This window comes from Trichechus manatus, unplaced genomic scaffold, assembly GCF_000243295.1.
Source record: "Trichechus manatus latirostris isolate Lorelei unplaced genomic scaffold, TriManLat1.0 scaffold00030, whole genome shotgun sequence".
NCBI lineage: Eukaryota > Metazoa > Chordata > Mammalia > Sirenia > Trichechidae > Trichechus > Trichechus manatus.
The window spans coordinates 455,886-477,084 of NW_004443966.1; the positions used below are offsets into that span (position 1 = coordinate 455,886).

General features: G+C 36.4%; 1 protein-coding gene across 1 annotated transcript in view; it reads left to right on the top strand.

Moving 5' to 3' along the window:
* Positions 1 to 21,199, top strand: part of UNC13C (unc-13 homolog C) — a 660,175-nt gene that overhangs the window by 306,725 nt on the left and 332,251 nt on the right. The window contains exons 10-12 of the mRNA XM_004374773.1: positions 816 to 985; positions 3,802 to 3,917; positions 6,227 to 6,390. Coding sequence (XP_004374830.1) covers positions 816 to 985; positions 3,802 to 3,917; positions 6,227 to 6,390 — 450 coding nt within the window. The remainder of the gene's footprint in view (positions 1 to 815; positions 986 to 3,801; positions 3,918 to 6,226; positions 6,391 to 21,199) is intronic.

A 21,199-nucleotide genomic window follows, 5' to 3' on the forward strand; every position in this document is an offset into this window, starting at 1 on the left:
TTTTTTTTTTTGGTGAAAATACACATAGCCAAAGATACACCATTTCAAAAATTTCTAGCAGTTTATTTTTAAAAGAAAAGATTTTGCTGCTCTAATTCTACTTAATCTATCGATATCTTATATACTTACTGTGATTTTTCATTGATTAAGTACTTGCACTTAGCTGTATGGTATCATTTTGTACTATGTGAAATCCACTTTCTCAACACTGATTTCAATAAAATGAGCTTCATATATATACTGCAGAATTTTCTGAGCCATGGATACATTGTTCAAGATAACTCTTACAATATGAGCTATCTCAATAAGTGAAAATATTCCAAGCAAAGATTTTTGACGTATATATGATTATATCCAGTTTGTTGGTGGTGGGTGCCATCGAGTCAATTTGGGCTCTCAGCACCACTATAGGACAAAGTAGAACTGCCCCACAGGGTTTCCTAGGCTGTAATCTTTACGGGAGCAGACCTCCAGGTCTTTCTCCCGCAGAGCCACTGCGTGAGTTCAAACCACCAACCTTTCAGTTAGCATCCAAGTGCTTAACCATTGAGCTACCATGGTTCCTTATATCTAGTTCAGTTAAAAGAAACAGAATGGAATAGAATTTTCCCTTATTAACATGATTTAATTAATGTAACTTTCCTCAATATCCCTGATATCTGCAACATCCCATGGATGGAGTGGGTCAATGGAAAGATCTCACTTATTATGTAATTTACTGTCTTTATAGATTAGATAGATTTAAAACGCTAAAAATCAAATGGCATTTGGAGCAGTTATCAATGGTTGTTAACTTGTCCACATTGATTTTTCAGTGAGTGCCATAACTCCACAGACAGAATCAAAGTCAGAGTGTGGGATGAAGATGATGACATTAAATCCAGAGTCAAGCAACATTTCAAAAAGGAATCAGATGATTTTCTGGGACAAACAATTGTAGAAGTGAGGACCCTGAGTGGAGAAATGGACGTCTGGTACAACTTAGGTGACTACTATCTTCAGATCTACTTGAACACAATGAACACAATTTATGTAAAATTTCAGAATGTCTATGGCATGTATTATATCCCCATATCCCCAAAACCAAAACCGTTGCCATCGAGTTGATAGCGACCCTATGGGACAGAGTAGAATTGCCCTATGAGGTTTCCAGGGAGCAGCTGGTGGATTTGAACTGCCTACTTTTTGCTGAGCAGCCAAACTCTTAACCACTAGCCACCAGGTTGGACTTTAGGTGGTGTAATTTCATTAGAAACTAAAAGTGCTAATTATTTATTCAAATTCAGCATTACTGAAAGACGTTAGTAAATTTGAGATGGACAAAGTCTTTCGAAGAACCAACTGGAGGTCTTTCAGGAGAAAAATCTTGTCTCATTCTTAACGTTTTAATTCATAAAATACAGCTTTAAAAGCCAGCCGTAGGGGAAACAAGTAATTAACCTATGATTTAATGCTGTTTTGACTTACTTCCTTCTGATCCCTTAATGAAATGTTGTCAAAAAAGGAAAAAAATGTATTTTGGATGTTTTCCAAATGATGATACAAATATAAGTTTCAGCTGGCAAAGCCAAGTACATATGTGGGCTTGTTCTGACTGAAGACAAAGATATTGAGAATATTTATTGGCGTAGTTTTTTAAATGAAAAATTATTATGGAATCAGGAATTAAAGATAGGTTTTAATTTGACTTTTATGAGAATTGAATAGTAACCTAGAATGTTCAGTTCTAATTTAATAGTAGTAAAAATTATGGGTCACCTCAGTTTCCATAAAGGATATGATCCACAGATTTTTTAATCATATCTTCTGAAATGTCATAATTAAATTTTTGATGGCTGTCTGGCTGTGAATCAAAAAAGGGTTTACACAGTTCTAGACTTCCACAGAGCCACCATTTAGTATACCAATATATTTTACTAAATTAAAGAGTGTTTTTGCAGTTTTAAAAACCTACATAGTTCAAGTAATATAATATTTGACAAAGTAAAGGGAGGATACTTAGAATTAATGAAACTGAATTATATAGTATTTTAAAGAAGCAGAAATGTATTATTTATCTGGACACAAATGATTCAAACTAGACTAAGAACTCAATGTCAAAAAACATTTTAAAGAAATATTCCTTAAAGAAAATCAATGCTTCTACATTATTGGAGTGGAATTTTTCCCTCAGTTATAACGAGCATCCTCTCACATCTTGCTTACGCTACTAAATAACTATATGTGAGAACAGATAGGTTATGCAAGGGTAAGCTTCAGACCATCAATAACTCTGTCCAATATTCACAAATTGTGTTTTAATTAAAGAAGCTCACCTATACAGACTTTTTTTCTGGAATAATTTAGCATGTTCTTCAATTAAGGCAGTCAAATTAAAATTCAGAATAGAAATTCCTCAAATGTGTCCTTTGACCGAATGTCCATGGGTATATTAAGTTTACTGAGGAGCTTGAATGTGCTGCTAACAACGACAGCGACGCAGCTCTCACGCTGAAATCACCCTTCAGTCTCTAAGAGGAGAATATGAAGCAACACACCGTAAGCCTTTGTCTACTCACCGTCAGTTAGTACTTTGGTGCCCTGATTGCACTCTCTGTACACCTTTTCTATTTCTTCATCGTTTAGAATTCATTTCATTAGACAGAGGAATTTTGGCCTAAAGGCATAGGGGTCCAAACAGCCTGCTTCCCATAAATCCACTGGGCTGATGATAGGGAAACAAAGAACCAGTAAAGCTGCTCTGGGGCTCTGGAAAGAGCTCTGTGGAAAAAAAAGAAAAGGAAAAATTCCCAGTACTAGCATTTCTCTTGGCCTCAGAAGAGGACTTTAACATTTGTTGAGCATCAGCTATCTCCCAGCCAGTAGGACAAATGCTCATGCTCCTCGCACTCCTAAATGGAGAATCTGTGCAAAATGATTATTAAACAGTAACAATGAGAAATCAGCACGCATTCAACAAGAAGAAAGTAGCCTTCATGATTTAACTGTATCTTATGTGGCTACAAATACAGCTGTGTTTAGAAAGAGGTCCACATCTGCACCACTGACTTTGTGCCACTTTCTCTCCTTATGTTTCGTTTATGAAATGGGGCGCCTTCCCTCTTGGTATTTCTCGAAATGGGTGTCAAGCTTAGGTTTCCTACCCTCATTCACATGCTAGGAATTTTGTGGCTATACCTTTATTTCTTTCAAAGCTATTAATACTGGCCACGTGCGCACACACACACACATAACTTATATGACTCAATTGCATATTGATTCTATTCAACTAACCAGTTAATCCAATGCTCGTAAGTAAACACAAGCTGTAGGCTATAGGTCTTAATTACTGACAATGATTAAGATGTTAGTTATTACTTAACTAACAGATTTTTTTGTTAGCCAGAACTTTGGTTTATCTTTTCAAACACATAAAGGAAAAGAAGCAACTGAACAGTTGAGGCTTTTAGATAAAATAGTTTCCTGGTTAACTTCATATTTCAGTTATCTTGCTTTTAATTGCCCAAATAATTTATTTAATTTCATTTTATAAACTTATCAAGTACATAATAATTTATACAAGAATTTCAGGGTCTTTTACTGATGAAGTTTTTCTATTTCAAGTATCTACAATGCTCTTTCACAGTCACAATGATATGATAAGCAAACATTTTAATTTTTATTTGGGAAATAATTATGGTCAATAATCAAGTGTAATCTAAAAAAATGGTATTTAGCCACTTAAGCCTTTTTTAAGCTTTTGGGAACTTGTATGAAAAATATGGCATTGTTGAAAATGATAGTTACGTTTTGCTTTATCAGAGAAACGAACAGATAAATCAGCTGTATCTGGGGCCATTCGATTGAAAATCAATGTGGAAATAAAAGGAGAAGAGAAGGTTGCTCCATATCATATACAATATACATGTCTACATGAGGTAAGTTGAATTATATTAATAATAAAACCTAGAAAAGAAATTGATCTTGATTATGGATCATGCAACAAAATGTTTGGTTTAAAAAATTGAATTAGGTTTATGGAGTTGTTGCTAGAGTTCTTATTCTGTGTACAATAGTATAGCAGGTGATGTCCTAGGGTATCATAAAGTGTATGCATTTCTCCCTGAAAAGATTGTAGTCTAATTAGAGTTTAGGAACGAGCACACGAGTCAGGTATTAATAAATCGGGCAGTAAGATGATGCATAAATAGACTAAATTAAATTACTGTTCTTCCAAGGAGGAAAAAGTGTTAAAAAGTGGCCATTGAGGAAATGAGTCATGGGAACTATTTTGAAAGCATTAAAGGATATAGTATTTTATTTATTCAGGAGATGATCCAAATCATGACTGTTCTTGAGAATCCTGAGTTAGTGTTGATTTGTTGAAGACTTAATTAGGAGCATTGTTTATAACTAAAAATATTAAAAATGCTGATATAGCGATGACTTTTCAGAGCCAATGTGATTTAAAAAAAAACAACAACAACAAACCCATTGCCATCGAGTCAATTCCAACTCATAGCCACCCTATAGGAGGGGGTAGAACTGCCCCATAGTGTTTCTAAGGAGTGCCTGGTGGATTCGAACTGCCAACCTTTTGGTTAGCAGCCATAGCTCTTAACCACTACGCCACCAGTGTTTCCCAAAGTGATAAGCATCCATTTTTTCTTCCTTTTCTGAGTACACCAAAAGACTTCATACTTATTAAACTCTCCTCCATTCTAATTACCCTTTCCCACACATACATATAGGTATGGAGAATGTGGTTACCCTACTCATGGGAGTAGAGAATACACTCACCCAAAAGGTGGGGTCTGGTTGTACCTGGAGGGAGGTGGAGACCATCCAACATGAATCCAAAGGGCAGATCCACCAGGACATTGTGTGCTTCAGTATAGATACACAGATGAATAATCTTGGTTTCCTATTGGCTGCTTTGCATCTGAGAGCTAAGGTAGAGGTGTCACCAGAGTCTTTCCTTGATGAAAATGGTACTTGTCCCATTTATCAAAACATAGAAGGTAAGGCTGAGAAGTGTACCTTTCCCCATGTTCAAAAAGGTAAAGATGGAAATATTGCATTGATTAAGGGTAGGGTTGTACAGCAGATTATTGTAACTGCTGTCAATAAATTGTACACCCTAACCCTAACCCTTGAAAAAAAAGAAATGTAAAAATCACACAAACAGATGATATTTAAACTCACAATACTGATAAAGTAGAAATTATTCTAATGAACTAAGGAAATCTTAAGTTTACTCTAAAACCATCTTTTAAGTAATAAAAAAAGAATACTTTCCCAAGACAGAAAAAACACACATGAAAGAATCTTTGCTCTTTTACAAATTATTTTTAAAATATGTCTATGAAAATTTATATATGTAATTATTTGCACCCCATTCTACTAAAGAAGGAATGAGGAACAGCGTTTAAGTTATTTACACATCGTACAAGTAATTAGGAATAGGACCTAGGCTTAATTTCCTGACTGTGATCTGGTCTGTGATAGTCTTTCAAGAAAGTTGGTTCCATTTTCAGACCAATAAAAAGAGCTCCCTCGACCTGGCATGATGTGGAGCCAATTCTGCCTTTAAGATTTGAGCAGAAAGGATTCAGGATCAGAAAAACAGCATTACGCTTTGCTTTTCAGAATCTTTCCTGCTGGTCCAAGGACCAGAAAGAACTATCCAAAAAGGTCCTTCAGTTGACTCTGATTACATCCATGCAGCAGTTACTACACTTGATAGAGGGAAAAGGAATTGTGGGTAGTGGTTTCTTCATTATAAAATTCTCAAACATTCCTTTTAACCTCGATGATTGCCCTGCCTCCTACCATTTTGCAGCTAAAGCCCTCTTAATATTATTTATGTAACTAAATGATGTACGAACATAGCCATAACCACATTGTTTGTCCAGGGTCCTATAATCTACTCAGAACCCATGAACACAAAATCACTGTCATGTTCTAGCATGTAGAAATGTTTACATGCAAAAGCTTTCATTTCCTTCTGAAAATGTTTTTGTATACAAAGAACATTTGAATCAATAATTCTGTATAGACCCATCAGAAGTAAAAGCAGATTTTGTATAACAGACGAGTTAATAAAAATGCAAGATATTCCTATTGCCTATAAATGCTGACAAAACATTAGAAGCAATTCAATGCAAGTATATTTTTCTAAAATTTTTAAATAATTCTGTCCTGTTGTGAGGAATTACAGAATAATGGAAAATCCTCTTACCTTTAGAATCTGTTCCATTACTTGACTGAAGTGAAATCTAATGGGGGAGTGAAAATCCCAGAGGTCAAAGGGGATGAAGCCTGGAAGGTTTTCTTTGATGACGCTTCCCAAGAAATAGTAGATGAATTTGCTATGCGTTATGGGATTGAATCCATTTATCAAGCAATGACGTAAGTTCTTTAGAACATTTTACTTACTCAAAAATCTCTGTTGAAATCTAAAGAAAAAGTGTCCATTTCATGTTGTCTAATTGACATGAAACTTTGATATAAAAAAATTACATTTTAGTGTGAATGTTTGATGCTGAATGCCTTGTCTCTTATAACTGTAAAGTATTTAACAATTTGGAGATTCACTACCACCATCTTCCCAGTACTATTCTTTACTTAAAGTATGGTCCCAGAACAGCAGTATCAGAAGCACTTGGGGATTTATTACAAATGCCTAATAGTGGACCTCATCTAAAACATGCTGAGAGTGGGACCTAGCAATTGTGTGTGTATGGTTTTTTTAAATATTTTATTGTGTTTTCAGTGAAAGTTTACACAGCAGTTTATACACACTTTATATACAAAGTGTTCAGTGACATTGGTTACATCCTTCACAATCAGTGAACATTTTCTTATTTCCATTCCCATCTATCTAGTTTCCCTGTCCCCTTACATTCTCATCTTTGTTTTAAAGTAATCGTTGACCGTTTGGTCTCATGTAGATGATTTTTTTAAAGGAGCACAGTACTCATGGGTGTTTTTATTTTGTGAGCTAATCTGTTATTTAGCTAAAAGGTGGCCTCAGGGCCTAGTTTCAGTTCAGGGTTTAAAGAGTAACGCAGGGCAGTAGTCTCAGGGAGTCTGCTAGTCCCAACCAGTAGAGTAAGTCTGTTTTTTGTAGGAATTTGAGGTTCTGTTCCACATTTTTCTCTCATTCTATCAGGATGCATCTCTAGTGGCCCTGGTCAGAAAAGTCATTAGTGGTAGCCAGGCACCATCTAGTTCTTCTGGTCTCGGGGTAGGTGAGTCTGTGGTTCGTGTAGACTGTTAGTCCTTTGGACTAGTTTTTCGGAGTCTTTGTTTTCCTTCTTTTCTTTTGTTCCCCATGAGCAGAGACAAGTAGTTGTATCTTAGATGGCCATTCACAAGCTTTTAAGACCCCAGACACTACTCACCAAATCAGGATGTAGAACATGAACTTTATGAACTATATTATGCCAATTGACTGAGATGTCTCATGAAACTATGGTCCTAATCCTTCAAACCCAGGAAACCAATCATGTGAGGTGTTTGATTATGTCAAAAAAGTATCTGTAATGTGCCCCCTATGTGCTTTATTGTATATATGAATATACGTGCACACAGTCACATATGTGCATATACATATGCATACATCTATATATATACACATATATACTCACATGTACATACATATACATACCTATACAAATATTTGTCTACATACATACATAGTTTTTTTGGTTTTATTGCTGTTGTTTCAAAATTATATATGCCATTGAATTACCAAAAGGTTCTTTTTTCTCATGTACATTTTAGTGACAGCATTTACTCCATGAAGCTGTGCATACTTCACCCTCATTTGGTGTTTCCTTTCCTATCACCAAAAATAACAAGTGTCTACTATATAGAGAGTGAATCCCCCCCACTGCTGATAATCAATAATGAACGTTAGTTTCAGCATATTTGCCTATTCATGTCATTTCATAGAAGTGAGAGCATACAACTTTTTTTTTTTTTTTTTTTTTTGTGATTGACTTATTTCGCTGAACATAATGGCCTCCAATTTCACCCATGTTCCAAGATGTTTTGGGAACTCATTTTTCTTTATCACTGAATAGTATTCCATTGTGTGTATGTATTACACTTTACTTATCCATTCATCCATTGATGGGCACTTGGGTTGTTTCCATCTTTTTGCTATTGTGAAAGTGCCATGATGAACTCAAGTGTGCATATGTCTGTGCCATTTCTCTTAGATGCCTAGGGTATGTACCTAGGGGTACAATTGTTGAGTCATATGGTAGTTCTATTTTTATTTTTTGAAGAACCACCACACTGTTTTCCACAATGGCTGTACCATTTTGCATTCCCACCAGCAATTGATAAGGGTTCCAATTTCCCCATATGCTCGCCAACATTTGTCATTTTCTTTTTTATCTTAGCCATTCTAGTGGGAATGAAATGGTATCTTTTGTGGTTTTGATTTGCATTTCTCTGATGGCTAATAACGTAGAGCATCTTTTCATGTGTTTGTTGGCCATTTGAATATCCTCTTTGGGGAAGTGTCTGTTCATCTTCTGTGCCCAGTTTTTTATTGGGTCCTAGCAATTGTGTTTTAACAAACCAGTCAGGCGATTTTTATATACTCTAAGGTTTGCAAAGCAATGTCATATTTTATATCTAAGGAAACTTAAGCCCTAATGTTTGAAGTATACTGTCCAAGATTATAAAGGCAGTTGCTGTCAGAAGCACATCCAAAGCCATTACACTATCTTGTCCCTAATATTAGACTATTCCCTTCCTTCCTATATTAAATCAGTGTTGCTAATTCAGTAAAATGAAGATTTATTTAGTACCGAGGAAACCCAGACACGGTGCTTGATGAGATACACGCATCACTTCTTTGAGGAATTTCAGTAAGACTCTACTTGCCTCATTACTTGCCGTATAGTTTGATAAGTGCATTTGGTTCAGATGTATCCCATGCATGATCTGCAGACATTCACGTGCATGTATTAGAGGACTTTTCTTTCATATTAGTGATAAAATCATATTTCATTTAACTGACTAGATGCTGGTCCAGATGTTCAATTAATATCAGCCATCTCAATGATTGATGTGGGTTGGAGCAAAGTCAGTCCTCCTCTTCAAAGTTTACTATAAATTGCATTTAATCATGTCATATAACTCTAAAACAGCATAATGTAAGAATGAATTTTATTACTATTAGAGTGTGCTTCTTCAGTTTGCAGAATGTTTTGATGCTAAGTAATGAAGACTTACAGATGCTTAGACTCTAAAGGGACCTTAAAGGTCATTTAATTGAACTTCCTCCCAAAGCAGGAAACCCTGTTACTACATTGCTGACTAGTAGTCATCACTCTTTACTTGCACAAGTCCAGTAAAGGGGAGCTCACTCCTTCAGAGGCAGCCTACTGTGTAATTGGGCAGCCGTAATGGAATCTGAGACCTTGCCATCTGCTTCATCTCATGCTAATGGCTATAATTCAGCAGAGCACCTAGTATAAAATTTGAACACAATAAAATGCAACTATAATTAATAGTCTAAAGTTAATTAACTATTATGCCCAAAGAGACCTAGGTTACAAAACATACCAAAACAACCTGCTTCAGGAAAGAATCCCAGTAAAAGGAAAGGATTGGGTTAAGTTTATTCCAAAATATTCTGTGAGCTGATGTCAGATTCCTTTCATTTTATGTTTTCAACATTCTGAGAAGTATAGTCATATGAATACAGAAAAACGGTAAATGTCTGATAATTGAAAATAAGAGAATTAACCCTTCTTTATCTTATTGCATTGTATGTTCCCCTTGCCTCTTAACCTAAGTAAATAATAAAAGTACTAAAATACTTTTTGGATATTTATTTGGAATCAAGTGGTCTGCAGGTAAACCGGGTCCTATACGATTTATAAAACTCAGACTTAACAAAGCCCCCGTTCACACTAGATAACAGTCTAGTTTGCAGGAGTCAACAAATTTTCTCAATAATGGATCAGATACTAAATATTTCAGCTTTAGAGCCCTACAGTCTCTATCACAACTGGTCAATTCTGCAGTTGTAATGCAAGAGCAGCCATAGATAGTAAGTAAACAAAAGGGGGAGGCTGTGTTCCAATAACAATTTAGTTACAAAAACAAAAACTGCAGGCTGGATTTGGCTTATGGGCCCTAGACTGCCAACCACTGCTCTAGAGAGGGAAAGCAAGGCAGATAGACATGAGGAAAGAATGTCTTGGCTTTTTGTGATAAATTGACAAATGTGCTTCAATGATAAGCAAATAAGTGGTAGATTATGTCTAATTGTTATGTATTTAATCATGAATCGATATTTTTAATTCACTGTTTCTTGTACCATTGAATACAAAATTTACCATCTTCCCAGAATAAAAAACATCTCCATTATTTGGTGACTGGATAACTGCTAAAAAGAAAACAAACACAAAAGAACACTACAGCCTAAGTACAATCTCTTCACTTACTATTTACTGTTGAGCATTAGTTGTTGGAAATTGTTTTTATACGAAAACATGCATGTACAATACTCCTTTTATATTAATATGTTGATATAATATATACATAATTATGTTTAAGAGAGAATGGAATCACTCAAAAGTGCATTTGAATTCCATTTTAGAATTTGCATATTGAAATCTTGAAGAGAGTAGTCATATCTTTCATTACTGCTTTATAAGAAATCCTGAGTGCATGATAGAAACTCAATATATGTCTGTAATTGAGTGAATCTGAAGCAGAAGTTATTTATCAGAATCACATTTATTCTCATCTTCCGACATATCTCTGGATGTCAGAGGTCATCAGTAGCTGTGTTAGTTATCTAGTGCTGCTATAACAGAAATACTACAAGTGAATGGCTTTAGCAAAGAGAAGTTTATTCTGTCACAGTCTAGGAAGCTAGAAGTCCAAATTGAGGACGCCATCTCCAGGGGAAGGCTTTTCTCTCTCTGTCTGTTCTGGGGGAAGGTCCTTGTCGTCAGTCTTCCCCTAGGTCTAGGAGCTTCTCAGTGCAGGGACCCCAGGTCCAAGGGATGTGCTCTGCTCCTGGTGCTGCTTTCTTGGCGATATGAGGTCCTCCTGTCTCTCTGCTTGCTTCTCTCTCTCATATCTTAAAAGAGATTGATTTAAGACAAAATCTAATCTTGTAGATTGAGTCTTGCCTCATTAACATAACGGCCTCTAATCCTGCCTCATTAACTTCATAGAGGTAGGATTTATAACACATAGGAAAATCACATCAAATGATACAATAGTGGACAATCACACAATACTGGGAATTATGGCCTAGCCAAGTTGACACACATTTTGGGGGACACAATTCAATCCATGACAGTTGCCAAACACAAGCAAAGTGAAACGGGGACTTTTAAGCTGACGTTGGTACCTATTTTACCGTTTACGCTGTATTAAAGTATTTTAGAGCACACCACCCTAATCAATCATTTCTAATAATTTGAGAAAGTTTCAGAGTACTGACATTTTTGTCAGGTTTGAGGTATAATTTTCTGGTACACTTTTGACCAATACTTTCAACACAATAGTTTTTCGAATAAACTGTAATTTGTGTCCCAGCCTACTGTAGATCAATGAATAACTCAACTTAAAAAAAATGATTTATGTATAACTCTATGTTCTAATTTAAACCAGCTAACTAATGAATCAGTATTTTTCTGTTGTTCTGAAGTCTTGTTTCTAGGGACCACAAAACAAAACCAAATAGACCAAACAATCACCACCAACACAACAAAACAAAAAAAATAGAAATAGATACACCAAGCTTGTCTCGGAATTACTTTCCTCTTAATTTTTAAAATTGCAAAGTTGAGAAATTTAGCTTTAAGGAAGGAACCAATGCCCTATCTATGTAGTCAGAACACTTATGAATTTGAGAAAGGGCAAACTGTTTAATTCTTGTGAACTTTCTTAGACAACATTTGATCAGAAGCAGATATCAAGCTGCAGTTTCTTTTGATATTTAAACTCCTCTTACACTCAGCCAAATCTCCTGGTAACATTGAAATTTTTTCCTCTTTTAGTAGAGATTGCTTGTTTTCTTTTAAATATTCTCCCATTTCTTTGAAGATGGATTTGGAGAAGAAATAAAGGGGAAGTGTGTATTAAATCATAGAATCTGGTAGTACATTATTAAATTTTCCTCTTGTGTATTGCTTATCATAGAAAGGAGGATGAACCTGTTTTGTTGGTAAATAACCTGAACATTAATACTGAACTTCCCAGTTCTTCAAGGTACCTCCTGCTTACTGTAAATGCACTCTCCTTTTACCACAGAACATTTTATAGAGAGCAAAATTCATTTGCTCTATTTCTTGTATAAAAATGTATCCTTCGTTCAGGAGCACTTGTGAGAAGGGAGAAAGGGCTTATGATTTTTCTATTTGGACAAGTGATTGATCAAGGACTGGAAGGATTTATTCCCACATGGTAAATGCAACCATCCATCTAAAATAAAAGCAATGTTCCAATTTATGACAGAACAGGAGTCTGTTCCCTCACCCAAAGCAGAACAACATTTCACATTACTTTGCACCATGAAGTTGGGCATAGAGCCTGTTTCCATCATGAGATTTTTGGAAGTCTTTGACACTTTTCACATATTTATACAAACCTATACGTTCCTAATAATGTCCTGACAGACCAATTTTTCATTCCCATAGATTACCAATTAATTTCATGTCAGATATTATGGATTAAATCATCCTCTGCTGGTGATTTCTTTCAAGCAAATACACTTTAACTGGGTGTTTATTGAGCCTTTTATTTGTTGTAAAATGAAACCCAAAGTGTTTCACAAAATCAGGGATCCTATTAGATTATGATCATGCCTCCATAATACCAAATGAGGGAAGAAACATAAGGCCAATATTTTGACATGGCATGCTTGGCAAACAACCTATACCTTGGCACCAGCCATCTTAAATTAATTCGTATTTGAACCAAAACTAGATAGAGTTTAAAGTCACCAGTCTATTTTAGCTGTTTGAGACTTGAGACTGCTTTCTAAGAGGAGTTCTGCTTAATAGATTTATTCATTTATTTAAGAAATATTTATTGAGTGCCTACCATGTGCCGGAAGCTTTTCTAGGCACTGCGAACACAGCAGCAAACAATAAGTCAAGGTCTTGTTTCTCATGGAGCCCACATTCTGGAAGATGGCCTTCATTTATTCAATAGATGTTTTCTGAGTATCTACTAGGTATGAGGACTTATACAGGGTAAGGGAGAATGAGCAATAAAAGATATCTATTGCTCCAATGAGCTTTTAATCTAGGGGAAGAAGAGGAGGTGTGCATAGGTGCTGTAAGAGCACAGCAGTAGAAGGAACAAATTTCTGTCGGCACCATGAGGAGGGGTCAGACAGGGCTGATAGACAGCCTGAGGGTTACAACCTTCCTTCCTCTTCAACTTATTTCACTCCTCCAAGTTCTACGCATTCCATTCCCTTCCTGTCCCACTCCACTGCCCTCATGCTCAAAACCTCCATAGTCAGCCTTGAGCAATCCATAGCATCTATGAAAAGCTACAGTGCTTTTGGTCATAGGAGAAGTGATCCTTAAAGATTTGAGCCCCACTCCAGTGACAAGGATGAATAACATGTACACTCATCACAGAAATGCATACTGGTCTAAGCAAGCATGAAAAATGTTGTTTCAATGTATTTTCCAGTATCAAGAATACAAATAGTCTTCCATTTTGCTGTGTTTCTCTGAAATCTCTTCCAATGGTGTAAGAATCATTATCCTCTTTTCAGCACTTTTTTTCAATCACCCTGCTCTTCTGTTCATTAAAAATTACTGCATTTTATCCTTTAAGTCAAAGACATTCCTTTGAAAACTACAAGTTGGATGTGATTAGGGACAATATCCGTGGAAAGGCATGTGACTTAGACAAATGTTTTAATCTTATTTTTTCCATCATGATGCCTGTGAAACAATAGGAAGTCAGCTGAAGCCAGATGTGCTATTTGAGATGCACATGACTTCCCGATATTTTGCTAAAATATTTTGGAATTTAAGAGTTGATAAATGTTGCCGTGGTTGCTTCGGCTGAAAACATGTCAGCAATTATCTCATTCTTGGCAATTTAAACATCTGCTTAAGTTTGTCTCTAACTTTTCCCACGGAACTGTAATTCTATTTGTTATTTGGACTCTAAGCCCATTTTCTTGAAAAATTGAAGCCAAGTGCTTTTAAGATTATTAATCCATTGTTTTTAATCATGTCTTTGGGGGGAAATGTTAAGCATTTCCAGAGATTGCAGAAGTACTTCTAAAGCTATTTGCAGAAGTACTTTTAAAGCTATTTTCCTTAAAGGTGTCCTTTTCTGAAGGGTGGGCTGCTGCAGGAATATACTCAGCCGTTTTAAATTGCAGATTGTGCTTTTAGTCTTGCTCCCATCCAGAGATCGGTTTAAGCAATATTGGAACTACAGCATTTAAAGGAAAATGCTTTTCAATGGAGATGGTTAGAAGCTTAAAAAAAAGTTTGCCTTGGCTGTAACTGCACATACCAAACTCCAAACCGTTGCTGTCGAGTCGATTCCAACTCATAATGATCCTATAGGACAGAGTAGAATTGCCTCGTAGGGTTTCCAAGGAGCAGCTGGTTGATTCAAACTGCTGACCTTTTGGTTAGCAGCCACGCTCTTAACCACTGTGCCAGCAAGGCTCCTGTAACTGCACATAAAGGAATCAAACTCAGAGGTGCAGACATTTGTGCCAGATTCGAGATCGTGGGGAAGTTTGTGAGCGGAAAGCTCTGTGAACAGCAAAGTTTGCCTCTGGTGACTCCCAGGCCCCTTGCTTTCTTGTCATCCCTTCTAACCCCTGACTCCAATAGAATCAGATATTGACGGTAAGAAGGAATACATATGGCAGGACATAATGTGCTGTCCATGTTCAGAGACAGATAGCGTATCAGAACCAGTGAAGACTAGGTCTTCTACTTGTTGTTAGAGGGCTTCTAACTGTTGTTGTTAGTTGCCACCAAGGTGATTTCAAACTCATGGCGACCCCATGTGTACAGAGTAGAACTGCTCCATTGGGTTTTTGAGGCTGCAACTTTTTGGAAGCAGGTCCCCAGACCTGTCTTCCGAGGTGTCTCTGGGTGGGTTCAAACTACCAACTTTTCTCCTAGCTGTTGTTGTTAGGTGCCCTCGAGTCGATTTCGACTGACCCCATGTGACATAGTGGAACTGCCCCACAGGGTTTTCTATGCTGTAATCTTTGGGGAAGCAGATCCACTAGGCCTTTCGGCTGTGGAGTCCCTGGGGTGGGTTCATACTGTCAAACGTTTGGTCTGTTTGCATCACCCAGGGACTCCAGGTTTTCTAATAGCTCCTTCATTTTCAGATGGATAAAGTGAACCTGAGAGTGATGAAGTTACTTTACTGAAGTCACAGAACAGGGTTAGGATTAGAATGAAGCATGCTATGGTGCCTTTAGCTCTAGACTGGTTATCCAGAATCCCTCTATTCTCCCACACATCAAAAAAAAAACATCTTTGTAGCTCATATCTTCAAGATTTCCAAAAAAATGTAGCTCGTAATCCCATTAAGACTTTGCCTCCTTTGTAATTTGTCTTTTATTTCTTTTTCTTTCAGTTATCTAAGAAATGTATACTGTAACACATACTATTACTTCTAGAATATCAACTGTCTAATCAGTTGCCATTTAGGGTTGCAAGGAACGCTGGGTAAACGTGAAAGGCAAACTCAATGTGGACTGCTGTTTTGGTATCAAGACATATCTTCTCTTCTTTAACTTACAAGTCTCCTAGTTACAGTTTCCAGAACAGCACTGATATTGTACCAACTAGGAAAAATATTGGAGCCCTGGTGGTGAAGTGGTTAAGAGATCAGGCTGCTCACCAAAAGGTCAGCAGTTTGAATCCTCCAGCCACTCCTTGGAAACCCTATGGGGCAGTTCTACTCTGTTCTATCGGGTCGCTATGAGTCGGAATCGACCTGATGGCACACAGCAACAGCAGGGAAAAGATGATACTGAGTTTTTATAATGACTCTCCTTATTAGAATAATCTGAAAATCCTGTGTCTAAGTTGAAGTGTTTTTTATTTTTTGATATTTGTTTTTGTTTTGTTTTTAATCAATATTAAATGCTTATATTGTAATCTTTCTATTCCAACTTTTAACTCCCAAGTCACTAGTTCTAAGAAGAGCATTTTAATATAATTTCTAAGAGGTGGACAACTACTCCCTAAGTATTATTTCTTTAATCTGTAGACATACTGAGATGTATTCAATATAATTTTGACCAGATTTAGGAAGTGCACATTTATGATTTTGCTCAATTTGTATTTTTTCTTTCATCAATAACAAAAGTTCTGCTGATTAAAATTTTAGCTCAGCTGACAAAAAAAAAACCACAGTAATGCTAAGTTGATATTGAAACTGTTGTAAAATCCTAATGGAAAGAAAAGTAGTATTCGGTGAAATGCTGGGTTTTTCTCATTGGCCTAATTTGATTTTCATTTCAACATTCACACTTACATTTTGCCTTAGGAAATTGTCAGCCAAGATCATTCCATTAATATCTTTAAAATTAATTCTTGGTATATTTTATTTAGTGAAATCAAACTGGTATCTATGTTACTATAATTTTATAGTAAATTTTGCATCTACTCATTAACCAGAAATCACTAGGGGTCTATGATGAATTTTGAAACAAAAAAAAAATTTGTTTGACTTCTTCCGTAAAAACCTTGTCTAATGATATTTTAAAGCTTATACAAATTTTTTAAAAGAAAAATCCATATAAAGAAAGTTTTACTTTAGTTAAACAAGAATAAAGACAGGAGTGGAAATGATCTCTTTGCTTCTTATTAGCCCTTTAGGTTGCAAAGAGACTTCTAAAATTAACAATGGGACAAAAGTTGAATTAATAAGATTTAAAATATAGTTGTATAGATATATTTTTTTCTGATTAGGGTAATAAAACATGCTAATAGTAGATCACTTTGAAAATAACAAAATTCTGTAACTCCACCAAGAGATAACCACTATGACCATTTTAATAGTATTTCTTGCCAGACTTTTGCTTGTTGTTTCCTGTGTATGTGTGTGTCTGTGTGTATGCTCTTTAAGATCATAATATACAAATATATTTGCATCTGACTTCTTTCGGTAACTTACAGAGTTCCTTTGAAGCCTTATTTGCTGACCACCTGGATGTTGTCAGCATCCACCTGAAGGCCTTAAACTGCAGGGCAAGTGCCCAAAATTTTTCTAATCTTTGTCTTGTCTTTATTCAAGAGCTCTACTCAAGTTCTCTCTTAGACTGGGGAAAGATATTCTCCTGTTCCTTTTGGTGGATTCTCTGAGAGTCTGATTTTTTTTCCCCCCCCTGGATAATGTAAACAACCTGTGAATTTTTGTCTTGCTACAAGCAGAACATAAGAATATGTATATAATCCCCAGGGTATGCTGTTGCCAGTGTTCTTCCAGCTCCTCCTTCTAACTACTTGCACATCCCATTGCCCATTCCTTATCGTTCAAGCTGTATTGCAATCTAGGGAGTTGTATACTGTTTAATGGACACAGAGTGAGAAAGAGTGAAAAATGAGAAACAGCTTTGCTGCCTGGGGAGGCCGTTACCATGGAATAGGCGAGTGGTCAACAGCTTTGATGGGCAGCAGCTTAGGCCCCAGATCTCTGATCTAGGGTATACAGTTGGGTTTCCTAGAAATATCCTCCTGTTTTCCCTCTATTTGATCAGGTTAATATTCTTCAATCAATATTCTCAATGTAGCCAACTGCCCTAAAGTTTGGGGTACGTTCTTCCCAGAGACTGGGAAATCTTTGCTTGGTATCTATTGTGCTATTGTGATTGTGTATCCTTTTTGGGTTTTGTGGATGTTTTCATGCGAGACTTAGAGGGATGAGTCATGTGCAGCTGACTACCTCCCATAATACCCCAGAAATCACCTCTGTTAAACTCTAATCAGAAAGTGAAACATTCCTGCCAGTTCTCTAAGATGAGCACATGCCTAATGCGCTGGAAGATTTACAATACTGGTCTTAGCATACCGATTACAAATAGAATACTATTAGCCTTCAAAGCTGCCATCATCATAACTGCTATGTATTTCAACTGAATGTTCACAAAGTAATTGGATGTTTTGATAAACTGTCATACTCAAGGTAAACAAGCGCATGTCCTGTTCTCTCTGGTTCTACATAATACCTTTGGCTCATATTGCTTTGATTTGTTTTCATTAAGAAATGGGTATTGGTCAACCCTGGGTATAAGAAAACACTGTGTTAAAATGTCAGGCTGTTTAGGAGGACAGCCAAGCAAGAACTAAACAGATACACACACATATAATAAACAATATCAAAGAGAATAAACCAAGAGCAGGTATAGCCTAGTGGTTTAGAGAGATGGCTCTGAACTTACATTGCCTGGGTTCTAATCTTTCATCAACTTAACTTGCTCTGTGACCTTAAATATGTTACTTCTCCTTTGTGTATCCAGTTTCTTATCTTTACAGAGGCAATAATAATATAGCACGTATCTCAGAGTTGCTCAAATAAATAAAAAGAGTTAAATGAATATAATCGATAGTACAGCATTTAGGATAGTAATTATTGAGTAATTACTAAATAAATTCTAAAATATTGGGAGAAGAGGAAAATAAGGGTGCTGAATGTGTTGAGACTGAAGCAGACGGTCTTGGATGGTGGGTGGACCATTTTAACATCCTGTCTCAGAGTTACATCCCCAAGATCTGTGGGCTTAATTTTAGATGTTTCAAATTTGTCATGATATCTCTATTTCTAGTCTTTGCCCCAAATTTGGGCTTTTGTCATCTCTGACACAGATTTTTGCCATATCCTCTGGCAAGTAAGACTTAGAAGGAAAAAAAATAGAAAAGGGAAGAAAATGTTTCATTACAATGAGTGCACAGGAGGGAGTCAGATTTCAAAAGGACCAGCAAACCAAAGACAATACCAAGTATTTAAAGAAAAACTGCAAAATTCCTAAGATTACCAGGTTTACATGATGTTTTCAGGATGTTTGTGGTGGTTTTCATACTTCCACCTGGTTTTCATATTTTCAGAGGTCGTGGAAATTTGGCTTCCACAAGCCTAAAATGTATAGAATTTCCTATACATAAGACTATAACACTTTGTGTCTTTCCACTGTACCTTGGTTTGTTCTATTCCATATATATATATATTCATTCATTCAGTGATGCCATGTATCCTTGTATGAGGTACATCCTTGCTTGTCTATCTCTTAATTACCTATTCATTCTTAGCCTGCTCTCACTATGAGAAGTCTTCCCTGACCCTCCCCACCAGGCCATAGTGTACATATTCTAACTTCATGTCTTCATAGTACCCCTTAATGCCTTTCTTGTTATTAAAGATACTAAATTTCTTGTGTGATTGGTTCTCCACTAGTCTGTAAGTAGATTCATCATTGTATACCCAATAAGTAACAGTGTCTGTCGTTCAGATGTGTTCAATAAATGTTTGTTGACCCAAGTTCTAGGGACTAAAGTATCCACTCTTCGATGGCCTTTACCTAAACCCTTATCCTCTAGGCCTTGGCTCATACCTTTCCCTCTGGCTCCCTCTCTATTAACCACTAGTGTACACAGCTCAGCCTTTTAGCCTCAGGGTAACTGCCCACTTTAGAAGTTTTGCCCTCCATCACCAGGCCTTATACCGCTACCTCGTGGCCCACTGAGTTTTTTACTATCTCTCTAATAGCACTTCCTTCTGTATGGCAAAATTAGGGTTTAATGTGCTTGCTTCCAATTAGAGGTATGCATTTTTTTACACATTAGGGACCATGCTTTAATCAACTTTGGAATCCTACCACTGAGTACAGTGCCAGAAATATGTGAATGTGTGCTGAGTAGACCATGAAGGGAGAATGCTCTGACCAGATGGCTTTAATATAAAAATAGGTAAAAGGTTAACAGAAAGACCTTAGAATCAAAGGAACTTCCTTAGTGAGAATATTATAATTCTAGTTATGTTTATTTTTTATAAAGAAAATTTAAAGTGTGAGCAGCAATGTATTTTCACTATTTTTCCAATTTTTCTATGGATAATATCTATTCCCATTAATGATAAATGCATAACAAAGATTGTATTAAACTAGATAACTCAAAATTACATTTATGTACATTGCTTTGTCTGTTACCCACACATTTTTATATCTAGTTTATAATTATTGTTTTTTTAATTTTGTATTATAGATGAAAGTTTACAGGGCAAATTAGTTTTTCATTCAAAAATATTATACACACATTGTTTTGTGACATTAGTTGCAATCCCTACAACGTGTCAGTGCTCTCCTCCTTTCCCTTTCTACCGTGGATTCTCTATTTCCATTCATCCAGTCTTCCTGTCCCTTCCTGCCTTCTCGTCTTTGCTTTTGGGTTAGTGTTGCCCATTCGGTCTTGTGTACTTGATTAAAGTAAGAAGCACGTTCTTCACAAGTGTATTACTGTTCGTTTTATGTTGTCGTTGTTAGGTGCTGTCAAGTCAGTTCCTGCTGAGAGCGACCCTATGTACAACAGAACGAAACACTGCCTGGTCCTGCACCATCCTCACAATTGTTGTTATGGTTGATCCTATTGTTGCAACCACTGTGTCAATCCATCCCACTGAGGGTCTTCTTTTTCACTGACCCTCTACTTTACCAAGCATGATGTTCTTCTCCAGGTGCTGATCCCTTCTGATAACATGTCCAAAGTATGTGAGACGAAGTCTCACTATCCTCACTTCCAAGGAGCACTCTGGCTGTACTTCTTCCAAGATAGATTTGTTTGTTTTTCTGGAGGTCTATGGTATATTCAATATTCTTCACCAACACCATAATTCAAAGGCAACAATTCTTCTTAGGCCTTCTTTATTCATTGTCCAGCTTTTGCATGCATATGAGACGATTGAAAACATCATGGCTTGGGTTAGGTGCACCTTAGTCCTCAAGGCGACGTCTTTGCTTTTGAATAATTGAAAGAGGTCTTTGCAGAAGATTTACCCAGTGCAATGCATCATTTAATTTCTTGATTGCTGTTTCCATGGACGTTGATTGTGGACCCAAGTAAAATGAAGTCCTTGACAATTTCAATCTTTTCTCCATTTATCATGATGTTGCTTATGGATTCACTGGTGAGGATTTTTGTTTTCTTGATGTTAAGGTGTAATCCACACT